A 16914-nucleotide genomic window follows, 5' to 3' on the forward strand; every position below is an offset into this window, starting at 1 on the left:
TCTGGTCGTAATACCCCATGAGTTCTGCCATACATAGCTTCTCTCTTTTGTCTCGGGATTCTCGAATCCAATGTCAAACATTTTCGAGAAATTTTGCCCAAGCATGTGTGAAGTCGCTCCCTGTAAAAAAAAAACAAAAAAAAAAACGTAAAAATAAAAATTAATAAATAAATTATTACTAATTCATTTTAATTCGCATTAGACGATTAAAATTTATCCAATTATTTAAACAAAAATATTATAAATACTTGAGGGCACAAACAAGCAGTTTTTTTTTTGTTATCCCCAATACGAAATTAGAGCAGACGACTTATTTGAAAATCCTGAGAAACTTATGATAATTTGCAAAGCAAGGAGATAACTACGCGGCTGTGTTTTTACAGTTTTGCGTACCCCAGGTAAAAGAAAACAAATCAATAGACTTTATTTTAATATAAAATTAAACGAGGTATTAATACCTTTTGTCTATTTTTTTTTTATGGTAATACGAGGTGACTGGAGGAAAGTTGCAGAAATGATTGATCGATTTTTTTTGTGTGACTCTAGTAGTAGCTCAATGACGAAAAAGTGTACACATTGGTGCTTTGTTATGAATATTGTGCGAGTTGTTGCTGCGAATATTCGGTATCAAGGGTAATTTCATTTTCCTGGCACTCCCCTAAGATAACGTCTTCCTACAAGTTCATAGGCAGGTCAGAAGACTGAATTCAAGATGTCTTTCATGTACATAAGTGTATGCATATAATTCAGTTGTAGTTACTCAATAAAAGAAAGAAAAAAAGGCACTGAACTTCGACAGATGTAAAAATATTTACATTTGTTAAACTTGTTTGTTTATAAATTTTTAATTTACACTTTATTTATTCCATTTATTTATAAATTAAGGGGTAAATAACGTAAACTGGATAATGTATGAACATCATAAAAATGTGCATACTTGGGTGCTAAAATAATTTTGTCTAAGCTTTTCTATTATTAGACACTCCATTTAGAAGTTCAAAGGACTTGAAAATAACCGTAAAACTTTAGACTTATTGGCTAAATCAATACCAGAACAAAAAGAACATATAGACACTTTAAAGTTACAAGAACTTATTATAGTTCTTGTAGTCCTTATACATAAAGAACATATATTTGAAAAATACAGACTTTTCCTTGTAGTCTTTATACACAAAGAACATATAGAAACTTGAAAGTTACAAGAACTTATAATAGTGCTTATAAATTATAATGGAATTATGTAATTATTACCTGAACAGACGCCAAACCCTAAAGAAATAGTATTGTTATGCACGAGCAGGTATACAGCTACAAGATATATAACAAGAATGGTGGTAATAGAGCTGGAGACATAAATTACCAGTTGTGCCTGTTTAAAAGAAGAAGGGAAGAGTTACTAATTCAACACACCAATTATGTAGGCAATTTTTTTTCTATATCTTCATGAGAAAAATTTTATTGTGACTAAAATGGGAACTTTCATTGACAAGGAAGACATAAGCCATAGATGATTTACCAAATTTTACTATGGTACAAGATGGGAATTTTTATTTACAAGGAAGACATGAACCATCAATGATTTAGCATCTTTTAAATGATACCAAATTTTACGGTGGTAAAAAAAGAAATTTTTATTGCCAAGGAACACACAAGCCATCTATGATTTACCGATTTTTAAATAATTTACCAAATATTACTGTGATACAAAATGGAAATTGCCAAGGAATACACAAGTGCCAAACTGCCAAGGAATACACACGCAATCAACGATTTACCAAGTTTTAAATGATTTACCAAATTTTAATGTGGTAAAAATGGGAATTTTTATTGTCAAGGAAGACATTAGCCATCAATGACATACCAGCTCACTGCTCAAACAACTATTTTGCGAACTGGGATTTCAGTAAAGACGTGATATAAACGTCAATAAAATAAATGTCTGAGATGTCTGATAAATTTCACTAAAAAATTTGATAAAATTCACCAAAAGGCAGTTTTTTCGAAACCAAACAAAAAAACATTTTCTTAAAATATTTTATTTTTAAGATTTGATTTTCTGAAAAAAAAAAAAAAACAGAAAAAATTGAGGCACTGGGATAACCTAACTTATTTGATATAATGTAATTATAGTTCAAGTATTTAATCTATTTAACTCGTATTATATAAATAGCCCTAAGCATTGAACTTTATCAGATTTTTAACGGTGATCATTCACATATCCAGCATATTTAAATATTTAACGCTTACTTAAATAGGTAAATAGAGCCTAGTGAGACATATGCTATTATAGCAAAAACTGCGTACTTGCCAACTGCATGAGAGGGGAGGGCCTGATATCGTCCCCTTTCAAAACATTTTTTCAATGAAGCCTCCCCCTTAAAATACAAAATTTATGACCTGAAATATACATTTAGAGAATCATAATTTAAAGATGCGTTAAAAGTTCGAAGATGAAAGCCACACGCAAAAATAGTTTAAAACGAGGTACGAATTTTCGACTTCCATGGTCTATCTCTGTATGGAGACATTATGTTTCAAACACTTGGTAGCTTTTGATGCAGGAGTATTTCATAAACAATGAGCAATATATAAAAAAAAAACCTTTCAGATTAAATCCGCGCCGTGTTTCACGCAGAATCAAAAACACAAATATTTATAGTTTTATATTTAACTTAAATATAAAACGAAAATAAAAAAAGTAGATACCTGAATGCCTCTGCCACTAGCAGGAACAAACGCTTCAACGGTGGTGGTAAAATCGGCACCAGCAAATTTTTCTTTTTCTAATTTTCTCCCTTTTATACCGGGAACAGCTAATAGGTCGGTGTAAATCGTTGCATATAAATCTGAAAAATATTAAACATACAAACAGGTAAAAAAAAGGAGAGAGAATGCGAGAAGACAGAGAGAGAGAGAGGGGGGGGGGGGAAGAGGGTAGAGAATCAAAATGTTTTGTAAGTACAGAAATTAATGTGCTAGAAGATTGACAGAACAAACGGAAATTACGACTGAAAGATGTGAATAGCTTTCAAATCGAACTAGATTTATACAAACGAACATTGGACGTCATTTATTATCAAGCTTAATTATACAAACTGTCAATTACTTAACACAAGCACTTCTCACCCACTGTAAAAGACTGGACAGACTGGAAAGTCGCAACTTGACACTTTTAGAAGTTCATCGACCTCCATGGAGGTTATGCTGAAAAGTTGCTATAGAAAATTAATTCTAAAAGAAAACTAAGGTACATGTATGATATACACCCTAGATCTCAAGTTGTTCAATCATTGACGCATTAAAGAACCGTTTTTTTCGTTATTTCTTTCATCTTAGCGTGAGACAAGACAGAGACAAGTGACAGAATAGATGGAAAATATATAATTTGGGCTATATATTTACACATTGGGGGGGGGGGGCAAAGTATTTACCCCCCACCCAATCTACCACAATTATACTAAAAAAGTACCCCTAAAGTAACACTAAAAAAAGTAAAGTACCAAAATTAATACTAAAAAAAAAAAAAAAAAAAAAAAAAAAAATCATTAAAAGGCAAAAAAATATTCAGAAAAAATTTATCCCCCCAAATGTGTAAATATATAGCCCAAATTTGTTTCTAAAGTATTATATTTTTATCTTACTTTGGTATATTTCAAAGCATTGAGGGTCAGAGAAACATATTAGAAGAACATTAGGTAGGGCGTATATAATACAAGTAACAAAAGTAACAGAAAAAAAAAGAAGTAATATTGAATATTCCTTGTAACACGGCCACATACTTTATACCGAAGACAGTCAAAAACCAGCCTGAATGTTCAAACTAACAAAATGGCGTGTTGGTGCTTGACCTGAATTACAATACTTCCATCAAATGTTCATATTGTATTTCGCTTGTAATTGTACTTCGATGGGAGAACTGTAATTCGTATCGTATGTTTGTACCTAAGGTGAATTAAAACAGATAAAGGATTAAGAGGAAGATATGTATTAGAAAGTCCACATTTTTGTGTGTTAGGAGGATTATTTCCTCTTTTCGTTTGTTCGCTCACAATACCAGCCGGTCAAACCCGACAGTTCTAAATGTCAAACATTATATAACTCAAAGAAGATGAGAAGTTGATTGAACAGGAAACAGTTTAGACAACTAACGTTCATGGATATACAAACATTATCATGAAACACAAAATGTCGCTACTCACTAATGCTAACTTTAGCGATTGTTTTTCGTTCGGAGAGATTTTTAAAAATTAAGGGATAATGGAAAAGCTACAATGAAGCACTTAAGTGTATAAGAAGATCACAAGCTTCTAATCCTGATTTTTAGTTCTTGAACTAATGCAAATTTTCTGAAGTATTGACAAAACAGTTTAGTCACCATATATACCTAATGCATAGCGATTTTCATTTTATTTGGAGAGACTGTTAAAAAATTCAGGGATAATGGAAGGTTTCTAGTTTTTTATTTGGAGACTTTTAAAAATTCGGGGACTAATGCAAGGCTTCAGAAGTACTAACAGAAGAGTTAAGGCAAAATGCATTTTAAATATCTATAGGGGAGGGGGACTTCCCGGTTTTTTCGATGTCTTCAGTGAAAATCCCTAAAAAGCGATTTTTTAATGAATATCTAACAAGCCGTTTTCAAAAACCAAGGGAAGACACAGCCCCAATCCCTAAATTAACGCCACTAGTAGTCGCAAAAGTCACTATTTTAGAAAAACATATTAAACATTGTACGCTTCTGAAGACTGTGGCAACCCTATAGAGCCTTTGCGGAAGGATATTCATGCTCTCTGCATAGGGATAAATTGCTCAAGTCAGATCATTTTTTGTTACTTTCCTCTACAATAGAAGATAAGGAACACATATTCCTCATCTCCAAAAGATGAGGAACTTCTAAAATTCCTTATTTCTGCACGTTGTAGAAATGAGCTTAGTAGCTACAGTACAACTGTTTCATATACTTGCCAGTCTAAGTTATTCGTTCATTTATTTCATTCGTTTATTAGATAAATTAGCAACACAGTTGTGTCAGACAAGAGGCAAAAATTAGTTTTGCAATTAATTAGATCTGCTCAATTATTTTCACGGTTCAATGTGACAACAGTGACGGAACATCGATACTGTTCTAAGCACTTCATAATTTTGTTACATCCTTGAAGAAAAATCTTAGAAAATCGCGGTTCTCAGAAATGGAAAGAACTCTGATGGAAGCAGGGTGCAAAGCATATTTGTAATTTGATGTCCTTGGTAAGCGTCCACTTCCCCAATTCGAACAACCAGATTTCATATTCAACTATTTCGAGCACATTTTCAAAACTTTTGGTACCAAAGCAAAAAAACAGTTCGCAACTTCCACTTACAAAACTCTTCTCAGTGCCTTCACCCCCCCCCCAAAAAAAAAATCGTGGAGTTTCAACTCAATCCCCTAGCAGTGAGAAAAAATAGGGTAGACCAACCATTACTACAGGTAACATTTGTCACCATTCTTTTATGACTGTTAATATATAATTTGCTTGGCATCAGATTCCCGTTGTATAGTTGCAAAAAAGAGATAAAGATTAGTGATTGGCTGGGAGTTACCGACATGACAAATTTTGTCCATAAACAATCTTACCAAGAATTATTTTTTCTTCTAAATTTCTCGGCGATTGTAAGCGGATTTCGAATTAGTTTATACTGCATTTCTGTTAAATTTATAATTTGTAATTTTCATCCTTAAAATACTTCACAGTACATAAAAGAGGAAAAGATCGAATCCTGTTGCATAAAAAAGATTTTTTTTTTGGAAAGAAAACTCCAAAAGATCACCATACAAACCTTATCTCAAAAAGCAAAAATCCAGAATTTTGGTAATAAGTAAATATAGAGAAATTAAATCAATACAGAAAACAATTTACCAAGAATAGCGAACACTTCAGACTCCGCTTCTTCTCTAGTTTCAAAGGCAGTATGGCCTTCTTGCCACAAGAACTCTCTTGTCCTCAAAAAAGGCTGAGGGTGCTTAAACTCCCATCTAACAACATTATTCCATTGATTCAGACGTAAAGGCAGGTCTCGATATGACTGAGTCCATTTAGCATACGCAGGGTACATAACAGTTTCAGAGGTCGGTCGGATTGCTATTGGTTTTGCTAATGTTTTATCACCAGATTTAGTGACCCATGCAACCTGAAATTAAGACAAATGTTGATAAAAAAAATCCTGAATTGGAACAAAGGCTTTGAAAGCTGTATATTAACAAAAAGAAACTCCAATTGGCTAAATGTTCAACCTAAAGAATTAATTTTTTTATTACCTATTAAAAACCTTTCCCATTTGTTTTTACATAAATTGACTTCCTTAAATGCAGATATACGAACCAACTCGCCAAAGTCCATTGTCGCCATGTCACCAACGTCCATTGTCTGGTTACCACCGACGGTGGTAACCAGACAATGGACTTTCCAGACTGGCACCAATGGATTTTGAAATAAATTCTAACGGCCACTTTGATCTGTCGGCTGTAGCTTCCTCGACAATTTTCAGCCCATTCCTGTGCCGTCTCCAACCTTACCTCCGGAAACGGCCACATAGTTACAGGTCGTCTTTGAATTTTCACCAAAGATTTTTTCCGTGTCCTCCCGGCTGTTGCCTCCAGGAGGGTGCTGGCTCACGGACGAGGACGTATAATTATATCATACCTTTAGGGCAAATGAAATCGAGGTCGAGAAGTTTAAGGTAACGTCATTTGATGACGAGAAATAGCTTTTCAGACTCGCCACAACAGCTTCTTGCTTCAATACTGGGAATTCTAGACCACGCATTGATTCGGAGTCTATAATAACGGCAGCGGTGATCGAATAAGCGGTCAAGTCTCACAGGTATAGTATTACAGCTCGAACGGATGCTTTGTAGGCTCTGACGGTTTTTGTTGAGATTACAATTGTCTGGCTTCACATCCGGAAGCATTTATCCACGGTAAAAAAATATCTTAATAAAACATTAAAAAAATAAAGGAAACACATTGGCGCTATAAAAAAAAGAAAAAAAAAGATAAAAATAAAAGAAAACGAAAAGGAACCCACCCATATTAAAAAAAAAAATCCAAAAACAAACTATTTAAAAAAATGTTAACACAAATTAAAAATTAAGAAAAAATATCAGAAAAAAATAGATCCATTATTAATAGATTTTAGTATTAATTGTAAATGGAAAGGCAGTGTTGTCTAAGAATTATTTATCAAAACTGTAATTAATCTGAAAAACAGTGTTTAAGAAATTCTGTAGATATTTTTAGATCAAAATGATTCTTCTCAAGTGCTCCGGGTGACCTCCAATTTACAAGTATGTCGAAATTTCGAAATTACTAAAAAGTTTTGAAATTAAAAATTTCACCATTATTTGACAGCAAACATACCAAAATTGTAACAACTCCTCAAAAAAAATCCTAAAAAATGTTATATATACGATTTGGTAGAAACTGGTTATTCGAACTTTATATATCCCGGTTTTGGAGGCTCATATGACACAGGTTAAATAAAATTGCTTCTTCAAACGTTGCATCTCCTTTTGAGACCAAGATTACCTCAAATTCACCAAAATTTTGGTCAAAATTTGGGAATTACTTCAAAAAGCTCTGAAAGTTGAAAATTCCCCATTATTTTTCTGGAAAACATAAAAATTGTAATATGCAGAAACATCCAAATTAAAAAAGTGGCTGTTCAAAATCATTAGAAAAAAGTGTTCCTGGGTTCTAACACTATAAAGGTTTAATAAATATTTTTTGGAAACTATTGTTCTGAAAAAAAAAACTCGACAATATCAGAAACAAATTTTTTAAATTTAATTAAAGTGGTAACGTTTATTTTTTATAAAATTTATATATAACAATAAGCGATAAAATGTAGCAAATAAACTATCTCAAAGATTAAAAAAATTACAACAAATACATTGCATGCAATGGGTGAATGAGCAATATAATCAGAACACAAAAAATTATTTTTCTGACATAGCAAGGATAATCACTGAGAAATGATAAAACTTTTAACTTAAAACGCAAAATAATTATTTTTTGAAGTGAATTGGATCGAATATGTTGTTTACAACTTACTTAAGAACAAAACCAAACATATAAATTCAAGCAATTTTCCCCGATTCAATGAAACCTAAAAAAAACTTTTCAGGTTTATTATGCAGAGGAATTGAAAACTTTTAATTCCTCTCCATTGTTTGTTTATGGAATTGTCCAAACTGCCATCATAAGGTTTATATTTCCTGCATCAATTTCGGTAAGTTATTTTTCCGCAGTCCTAGGTTTCAAAATGGGGGCTTAACTTGCTAGGGATCAGGGAGGAGACTGGGCAACTTCCCCTCCAGAAACCAGTTTGCCCCCCAGTTGAAATTTAGTTTCTTCAAATATCTTGTCAAAACTAAGATAAGCCTGCATAATTCAGAGAAACGCGTCAGTTTCCTCCAGTATTTTTTTTGCATTTATGGTACTATATGGCTCATCTTTTTCCACTGTAATTTTCACTTGATCTGGGAAAATTTGGTCCATCTCCCCCCTCCCCCAGGATTTCGAAAAAAATAGGACCCTGGTTAAAAGAACAGGAGAAATGAAATCTGTTTGTTCGAAATGGTTTTATAGGTCAGGAAATCAGAAAAAAAACGGGAATTAAATTTTTTATTAAATTGCGTCATGATACGCAATACGCCACTCCCTCAATCCGCATTTTTACTGTTTTGGTTTGCATCAGCAAAAAAAATTAAAAAATAAAAAAAAACGATGGTTAAATCAGTAAATAAAACCTACAAACAAATTGAATCGAACTGCTTAAGAAAGCATAGCTTCCTTATAAAGGTGTAGTTGCCCTAGGGAATTAACAGAATGTTAATGTTTTAATTTCTACAAATGAAAAGTTTTGCCAAAATTTAACTAATAAATTTTAATTATTTATTTTGACGGTTCAACCCGGCAACAACGACGAAAATCTGTTACTGCCATAAACAGCATAATTTTGAAAGATCAAGAAAAAATCTTGGAAGAGCGTGGCTTTCAAATATGCAAAGACCTAGAAAAAAATATTTTATTTGATTTCGTTGTTAAGTTCCTCCTTAACCAATCCATAGAACAAGGTTTCTTGCTGATATAACATCATTGATGATATATATGATGTATATATATATATATATATATATATATATATATATATATATATATATATATATATATATATATATATATATATATATATATATATATATATATATATATATATATATATATATTATATATATATATATAGCTTTTTCTCCTTGGATTTAGTCACCGTTGCCAGTCAATTTTTTCAATTTAATGAAAGGTTTGATGATGGGAGGTTAGTTTAGATTAGATTTGGTTTGACGAGGTTATGTTGGTTTAGGTTAGTTTAAGCTAGGTTTTCAACCCATTTCTGATATTTAGATCCAAATTTAACGTAACCTTATCTAACTTAACCTAACATACTATAAACTAACATATCCCTCAAAGCTAAAAAAGGCTGCTCTCAGAGGGAGGATCTTCAGCCTATTGTCGATATGAAGAATTGATGTGTGATTAAACTTACATTGCCTTGCTTACCTTCCCTTTGAATGCAGCTGAACAAACCTGTCTCGACAATTATTTCACAAGTTCAAAAATGTCAAATACGACCCTTAGGTTGATATATCGAACAACTAACAGAAGGGAATTGAAAGGTATAGGGAAAAAGAAAACATACCTCTAGTGCAAAATCCTCCACATGTTCCTTCTCTTTTGCAAGGGCTAACTTGGAAACGAAAATAGGAAAGTAGCAATTTTCGACACCAAGTTTCTTGATTTCTCCATCAAAGAAATTTTTTATAGTTTTCCAAATGGAAAATACCCAGGGACGAAGTATGTAACAACCACCGACATCATAATACTCAATCATTTCAGACTTGCGTGATCACCTTAAAAAAAAGCTCGAATTTTTATGTTGTAAAAAAAGGTATTTAATACAATGAGACATTTGTAAGTATGGGTCTATAACCTCACGGAATTTAGTGTATGTATTTTTATAATTTGATAGATTGTCAACAGAATAAAGTTATCAATTTCTATGTTGTATAAATTTATAAATAACTGTACATTTATTTCTCTGATCGAAGTACAAATCATAACCAATGTGACTACTTTCATGTAGCACTTACCTTTCTACGCCTAAAGCCTCACCTACCTATACGTAATTATCCCATAATTCTCGTCATTTGTACATCTAGAGCCAAAGTTAAATCCAGAGAGGTTGCGGGGCTTGAATCCCCCCGAAATTCTTGTCTGAATCGCAAAAACGTAACAAAAATACATATCAACTAATATATGATGCGTTATTTGATTTTTTTTTGTAATGCTTCCTGAACTAAAATCCTAGATTCGCCCTTGATTAGAACTGTAACAGATGTAGTTTTGGGGAGGGGAGGACAACTCATATCGTAACTGCACCAACGAGTATGGTTATACGAATACGCAACGCAAACTAATACATTTTTGTATTCATCAAAAAACGGATGTAAATATCCATAATATACTTAAAATGTGCTGAAACAACTTTTTCTTTGTTCATTTTAAGTACTTACTTCAGTTTGCCGTTGTTTGCAAAGTCAATTACGAGCTTGTGTATAAATCAGTGACATTTGGAGGGATGAAGATTGTCGATTTTTTAGAATCAAATCTACCTGAGCAATATATACGTATAAATATGTTCTAAGCAACAAGCATCTAGGCATATAGAAAATAAATCAGCCAACATAAATACAAAACATGACATAAAATTCCTGACGCATCACAAAACACAGAAGAGGAAGAGGTGTGAAAGAAAAGGAGATAACACGGAGGGACTGAGAGAGTGGATCAAGGGAAGAGGGGGAGAGAGAGGACGGGGGAGAGGAGAAGAAAGGAGGGAGCGACAGACAAAAGAAAATGAGAGAACCGTAGTTTCTTCAGATAAATTTGGGCTGTACTGCTAAGCTGAGAAAGGAGCACTATACAAAGAGTTAAACTTGAAAAATTTGGGTAGAAGTTAACCGTATTTCTTAGGATTTACTAACTAACAGACAGTGTTGAAATATACTTTTTTCCTTAGATATACCATTCAGTGGCGTCAATTCAAGAAAATTTAAAAAAAAAGGCATTTTTCAAAGAAAGTACCCTCAAAAAAGAAATTTTTCGAAATTCTGGGTGGGTGATTTAAAATCTATGGATGGCACAGCCTACCCCCGCAAATATGGCACTCGTAAATAACTATTTTGCCAAAAAAATATATAGAAATAATAGAAATCTACTGCCTGTGGCAATTATGCTGATAGGGGAGTTATGAACTCGCTTCCGCTATGTTAACATCTACTTGGTGTTTCCACTCTTGGTATTTGCCAGTCAAAATTTCCCACCCGTAACTTGAACATTTACAGACCGTGCATGTTCCTGGACTTTCCTAAGTGATATTAGTGACCTTGGTTCTTGTTAATTGGATTATAGGATTTGTACTATAGTCCCGAACAGTGAAAGAAATCAGAGGTGAGATTTTTAGTTCCAAATAGCTCATGTCTGACACAAAGGAGCCTCCTGAAAGACAAAGATGTCTCACCTTTCCCGTCCTCAAAAAGAACCTTAACTCGATCCCCTCCCCCCACCGTCTCTGTCTAAATAAACCACACAACTTAAGGGGATACAAGCCCTACACATCCGTCAAGCCACAAGAACTGGTGAAACCCCTGGCGAAAAAAGAAAAAATGATACAATTAGATCACCCCCTGAAGAACCCCAACCAGAGTTTAGATCACTCCCTGATGATTCCCCATCAATCAAATCACTACCTAGCTTTTTAGATCAACCATTCTATTACATTGTGACCATTATGAAAACCAATGGCCAACCGTTTAATAAAGGTCATTTAATGGTTATTAGAAAACTTTTATTTCTTTTGTCGAACCCATCTTTTGAAGAAATCTTCCTGAAAGACGGTCTGACAGATCTTTATTTTACCTCTCACAATACCACGGATTCAGTCCTTTCAAGGTCCAAGGAACTAATCGTTGAGGGTTCCAAAACGTTTGCCACTTTAAAAGAAGTAGAAAAGTCGTATAAATACGTGATTTATGGTGTTGACACCGGTATACTAATAGAGGAATTTACAGCTGAACTAATTGATTCTTCGGGTCATCCCGTCCATCCAACAACAGCCACAAGACTCCGCTTGAAAAATGATGGTAATCTTATACCCAGTCGCTCAGTGCTCATTGCATGTAAAAAAGAGTTGCAAAGAGAAGTTTTTTTGTATTGTATGGCCCATCCCCAAAAGTCCTAAAAAACAAAGCCTCAACAATAAACAATGTTCCAAGCACATGGTCAAAGTAAAAATAATCTTAAACAGTCACTCCAGTCAAGTCGAAAATGTGGTAAACCTAGCCACGTTACAGAAAATTGCACCGAGAAAAACGCTTGCTGTAAAAATTTCAAAAATAAGGGACACACGGCACTTGCGAAGCAACTTTTTCCAGCCAATCACAAGAGAGCCGAGATCCTCCAAACCTCTGTGAGATTTAACTTGCCCTACTCCGTTGTAGCTGCTACAATCCCTAGACAACCCACTCCAAGTTGACCCTTAAATAGCCAAACTGAAGTTTCAAGGTTCCAGAGGAAACAGGTCCCACCCCCCATAGATAAAGGCTGCTCATTTACCCAATGTTCCACTCAAGTCCCTCTACTTAACGCCAAATCAAAACCTTCCTCTTCCCAAATTCCGGTTTTATCGCATCCACAAGTTATTCATCATTATAATCAAGAATGGCAAAGGTTAGCCACATACCTCGCAATTTCCCATCTTATCGAGGTTGGCAGTGAACCAGTTGAACTGAAAAATATCCTTAAAAAAAGCCCATTACTATGCTCCTAGGAGAGGAAATCTGGCAAAAAGCTACGGTACAACTTTTATCCTTCAAGGAAGGCATGGAATGCCATTCTAACTCAACATTTCCTACGATCCCAACTTTTACCAAGTCCCCAAAAAATTTTAAATAATCACCAACCCCTTAAACGTGGGTATACCCCCAAAATCATAGAAAAAAAAAAAAAAAAAAAAAGACGACCAACTAAGTAACACAAAAATTTATGACCCCTCCCAAAGTCTATTCAGGCGAGGATGATGTTCAAAGCAAAACCCAAGCGAGTAGATACCCAACAAGAATGCATGACGACTAATTAATGTGTGACTTTTCGTTTTTAACTAATTTATACCTTTCTAATAACATTACTTTTAATTATTCCGATACAGAGAGTAACCAGAACGCCAACCCTATAAGCAACCCCTATGGTACCTGAACTCATGTTAATTGTGATTACCCTGACATTCTCGATTTTGCTACCAATGTGAAACCAAAACTAGTCAATAATAATCGCCTTAATATTCTTTGTTTCAACATCAGAAGCATCTGGGATAGGTGGCTCAAGTTTAAAGATTTAGTTTCATTCAATGATGTTTGCCCTTTTGACGTAATAGGATTAACAGAGACTTTCCGATAATGATGACACTAGTGATTTTTTACCCCCTGGTTACCATATCCATATGTCCAGGAGATTGACTAAGTGTTCTGGGGGCATCTCACTTTACATCCGTTCGAATATAAATTTTACCAGGCTATCAGAGTGCGAATCTATTTTCTCTACACAAATAAATATCATATATATTTATTCAATAATTGTTAACATAGTTATCGGCCAAAATTCCTATACTCTCCTTGTTTTATAAACCTCCTCCATTTCCGACCTCATGTTTTTGCAATCTGCTGGATGTTTTTTGTAATTTTATTAATCTACCCAAAAAAAAGGCAATAGTTCTTGGAGACTTTAACTGTAACCTATTCAATGTTGGTAAAAATATTGAATCTAACACTTTTTTTGAATCAGTGATCGCGAGTGGTCTTTTACCCCCCTTTTTCTCCCCAGTTGAGTTGATCCTGTAAGATCAACTTGAACATTAATTGGCAACATTTTTGTACCTACGTCCCTGGGAAAAGACCTGTCCTCAAATATAATATTTTTGGATCTGTCAGACCACTTTCCTATTTACTTGTCACTACCTTCGTAACCACTAAATCTACGCTCCAGAATTAATATCCCAACGCCTACTAGAAATTACAGCTCTGCAAATATGACTCATATTATCTATTGACTTAAGAACCACTGACTGGTCCGATTTTTTAAATTGTGAAGAGGTTAATTCTGCCAAAAATGGTTTTACCCACCGGTAAGTGAGATTATCCATTCAACTTTTCCTATTCGTAAACCTAATCGGAAAACTATCGCTATATGCCCCTGGATGTCACATAGCCTCATTGTCTCCTCACTTCGTAAAAACAAGTTAAATAAGTTAGCCTGTAAGACCAGCAGTGATATTGACCTATCAAATTATAAAAATACATACACTAAACTCATCCGTGAAGGGAAGAAAAATTATTATTATACAAAATTCTCAATAGCAAAGGTAATCAGAAAAAGATTTGGTCCACCATTAATGATTTACTCTCAAAAAGTAGAAAATCAAAGTCTATACCTATTCGCCTTAAAAACACAAATGGCAGATTATATGACCCTTTACATGCACCTGACGCATTTAATAATTGTTTTTCTAATGTTCCTCATACTGGCTCCCGCACCTCCTGACAGGCTGTACTCCCTTGCTTCTATTCTAAATCCTCGTTTATCTCCACAGCTGATAGCAGTGAGGTACTTCAAATCATCCTCCCTATTAGTTTTATACCGGAAAATCTTGGATTAAGTAATAAGCTTCTAAAGACCATATCTCCTTTGGTTTACGAGCCCATCGAGCACATTGCCAACCTATCTTGAACCCACGGAGTTTTCCCTGATTTACTAAAGTCAGCCATTGTTTTTCCAGTTCTTAAAAAGGGTGATCCAACTAAGATAGGTAATTATCGTCCAATCTCAATTCTTCCTGTTATATCCAAAGTTTTCGAGAGAATTATCTTCAGACTTCTGTCTTCCTGTCTGTTTGGCAGTCAGCACTCCGTTTCCTTGATTTCTTCTCACCAATATGGCTTTTTGCCGAAAGTTTCAACTGCTCATGCTCTAATTGACGCCATACAGTTCATACGGCAGCTGCTAAAATGGCAGCTGCTACAAAAAGAAAAAAGAAAAGAGACATTTTTCCGTGTAAGTGTGTTTAAAACTCCCATGTTGAAACAATTTTTATCGATTCCAAGACTTTGCACATATAAACCTCTTGCTAAGCACATTAGTATGATGGTTCATTATTAGAATAGATGAAGAGAAAAATTTCACCCGAGAAGGGATATCAATATTAAGCGATGGAAATCGCATCAAGAACGTACACAGGGAGTAATTGGGCCCAGATTCACCCCCACCCCACCCCCGAGGAATGTGTATACTATCTAATGTATTCTGCAATACTTGACTAGTTTCGAAAGGTCTTGGAATTGCAACGCGCTCCCCATCACTTAATCTTTATTTCGGTTCTAAATTGAGAAAACGCACAAATTTATATTCAGGTAAAAGAAAATACTTTGGAAATGCAGGTAGATGATTTTGTCCACGGTTGCTACAAATACAAATTAAACAGTTTCAGAGCTCTTCAAAAACCATTGAATTATCACGATCAGTGCATTAATAAAGAAACAAGTAAAGGCCGTTACTGAAATTACTTAAAATTCAGTTCCCATGTAACTCAACTCCCTTTTGACTCAAGACTGTTCAACTCAAACGCTTCATTTAAACCTAAATCAAACACAATCTCTTCTTACTAAACCCTCGTTCAAGTCAAACCTTATTCAACTCAACCGCCATGTAACTCAGCCCAAACGCATTTCAACTATTATTCAACTCAACCTCTCAAGTATATAAACTCTCATTTAACTCAGCCCTATTTAGCTCGATCTCTATGCAACCAAACCCCCATTCAGTTCAAACCCTTTTAGCAGATCATATTAAATTGAACGGGGTTGAGTTAAAAAGAGCTTCAGTTGCATGGAGGTGGAGTTAAACATGTGTTGAAACGAATGGTTGTTGAGTTAAATCGGTAGAGTTAAACGGGGGTTCAGTTACAGACCTCAAAATTTACTGAATACACCAAAAAAAATAATCAACCCTGCACATCCTTAAGCACTTTTTCTATGCAAATGTAAAACAATGAAATTGAATTCCCGTTAATGCTAGAAATTCCGTAGGTCAGAACCTTAATACATTATTCCAGACTTTAAGGCCGCAAGATTTTTTTATTTTTTTTTAATTTGACTTGAAATTAAACGTAATACAAAACCTCGTAACAACTATAACTCGATAGGGGAATATCGTAATGCTGACCTGGGTGTAACAGTCAGGGAAATTTTCTTCTTTTTTTGCTTCAGATTCAAATCGTGTCTTTTTTTTTAGTCCAGTTACTTGACCTCCCTAATTGAATTAAAAGGAACAAAATCAGTCTAAACGAACTTGAATGATCTAGTAAATATATTTCAAAAATATACCTTCTTTTATAAACATATATAAAAAGCAAACTTGTCAAAATAGATCTCTCCATGATATAAAGCTAAGGTACCCTAATCTTTTTTAGTAATTGGAAAGGCAATAAAAAATATATAGTTAAAAACGGTAATAGCAAAGCACACATACTCGTGTGCCCCCCCCCTGCCAAAGAAAAAAAAAATCACAAATGTAATTAAACCTGCACCTTTCACCTTCATCACACCTGTCTAAAACACACACATAGAGGGGGCGGGGGTCCAGACATCAGTTTGAAGAAACCTTAAATCAACATGTATTGCGTTCTCTCGTTTGCTGATACTCCCTCCCCGGGAAAAAGACAATTACAATTTCTAAAATGTAGGAACTCGATACCCCAGAGGACTAAA

The 16914-nt window shown here is 34.3% G+C and overlaps 1 protein-coding gene across 1 annotated transcript in view; it reads right to left on the minus strand.

Annotated features, from left to right (window-relative positions):
- LOC148953854 (uncharacterized) overlaps nt 1–9929 on the minus strand; it is a 24761-nt gene extending 14832 nt beyond the window's left edge. Inside the window, exons 1-4 of the mRNA XM_089085932.1 lie at nt 9738–9929; nt 5898–6168; nt 2707–2846; nt 3–120 (exon numbers count right to left, since the gene is read on the minus strand). Coding sequence (XP_088942058.1) covers nt 3–120; nt 2707–2846; nt 5898–6168; nt 9738–9929 — 721 coding nt within the window. The remainder of the gene's footprint in view (nt 1–2; nt 121–2706; nt 2847–5897; nt 6169–9737) is intronic.
- Nucleotides 9930–16914: the final 6985 nt, after the last annotated feature.

Source organism: Artemia sp. Qi Xiang Cuo, chromosome 3 (genome assembly GCF_049724085.1).
Source record: "Artemia sp. Qi Xiang Cuo chromosome 3, ASM4972408v1, whole genome shotgun sequence".
NCBI lineage: Eukaryota > Metazoa > Arthropoda > Branchiopoda > Anostraca > Artemiidae > Artemia > Artemia sp. Qi Xiang Cuo.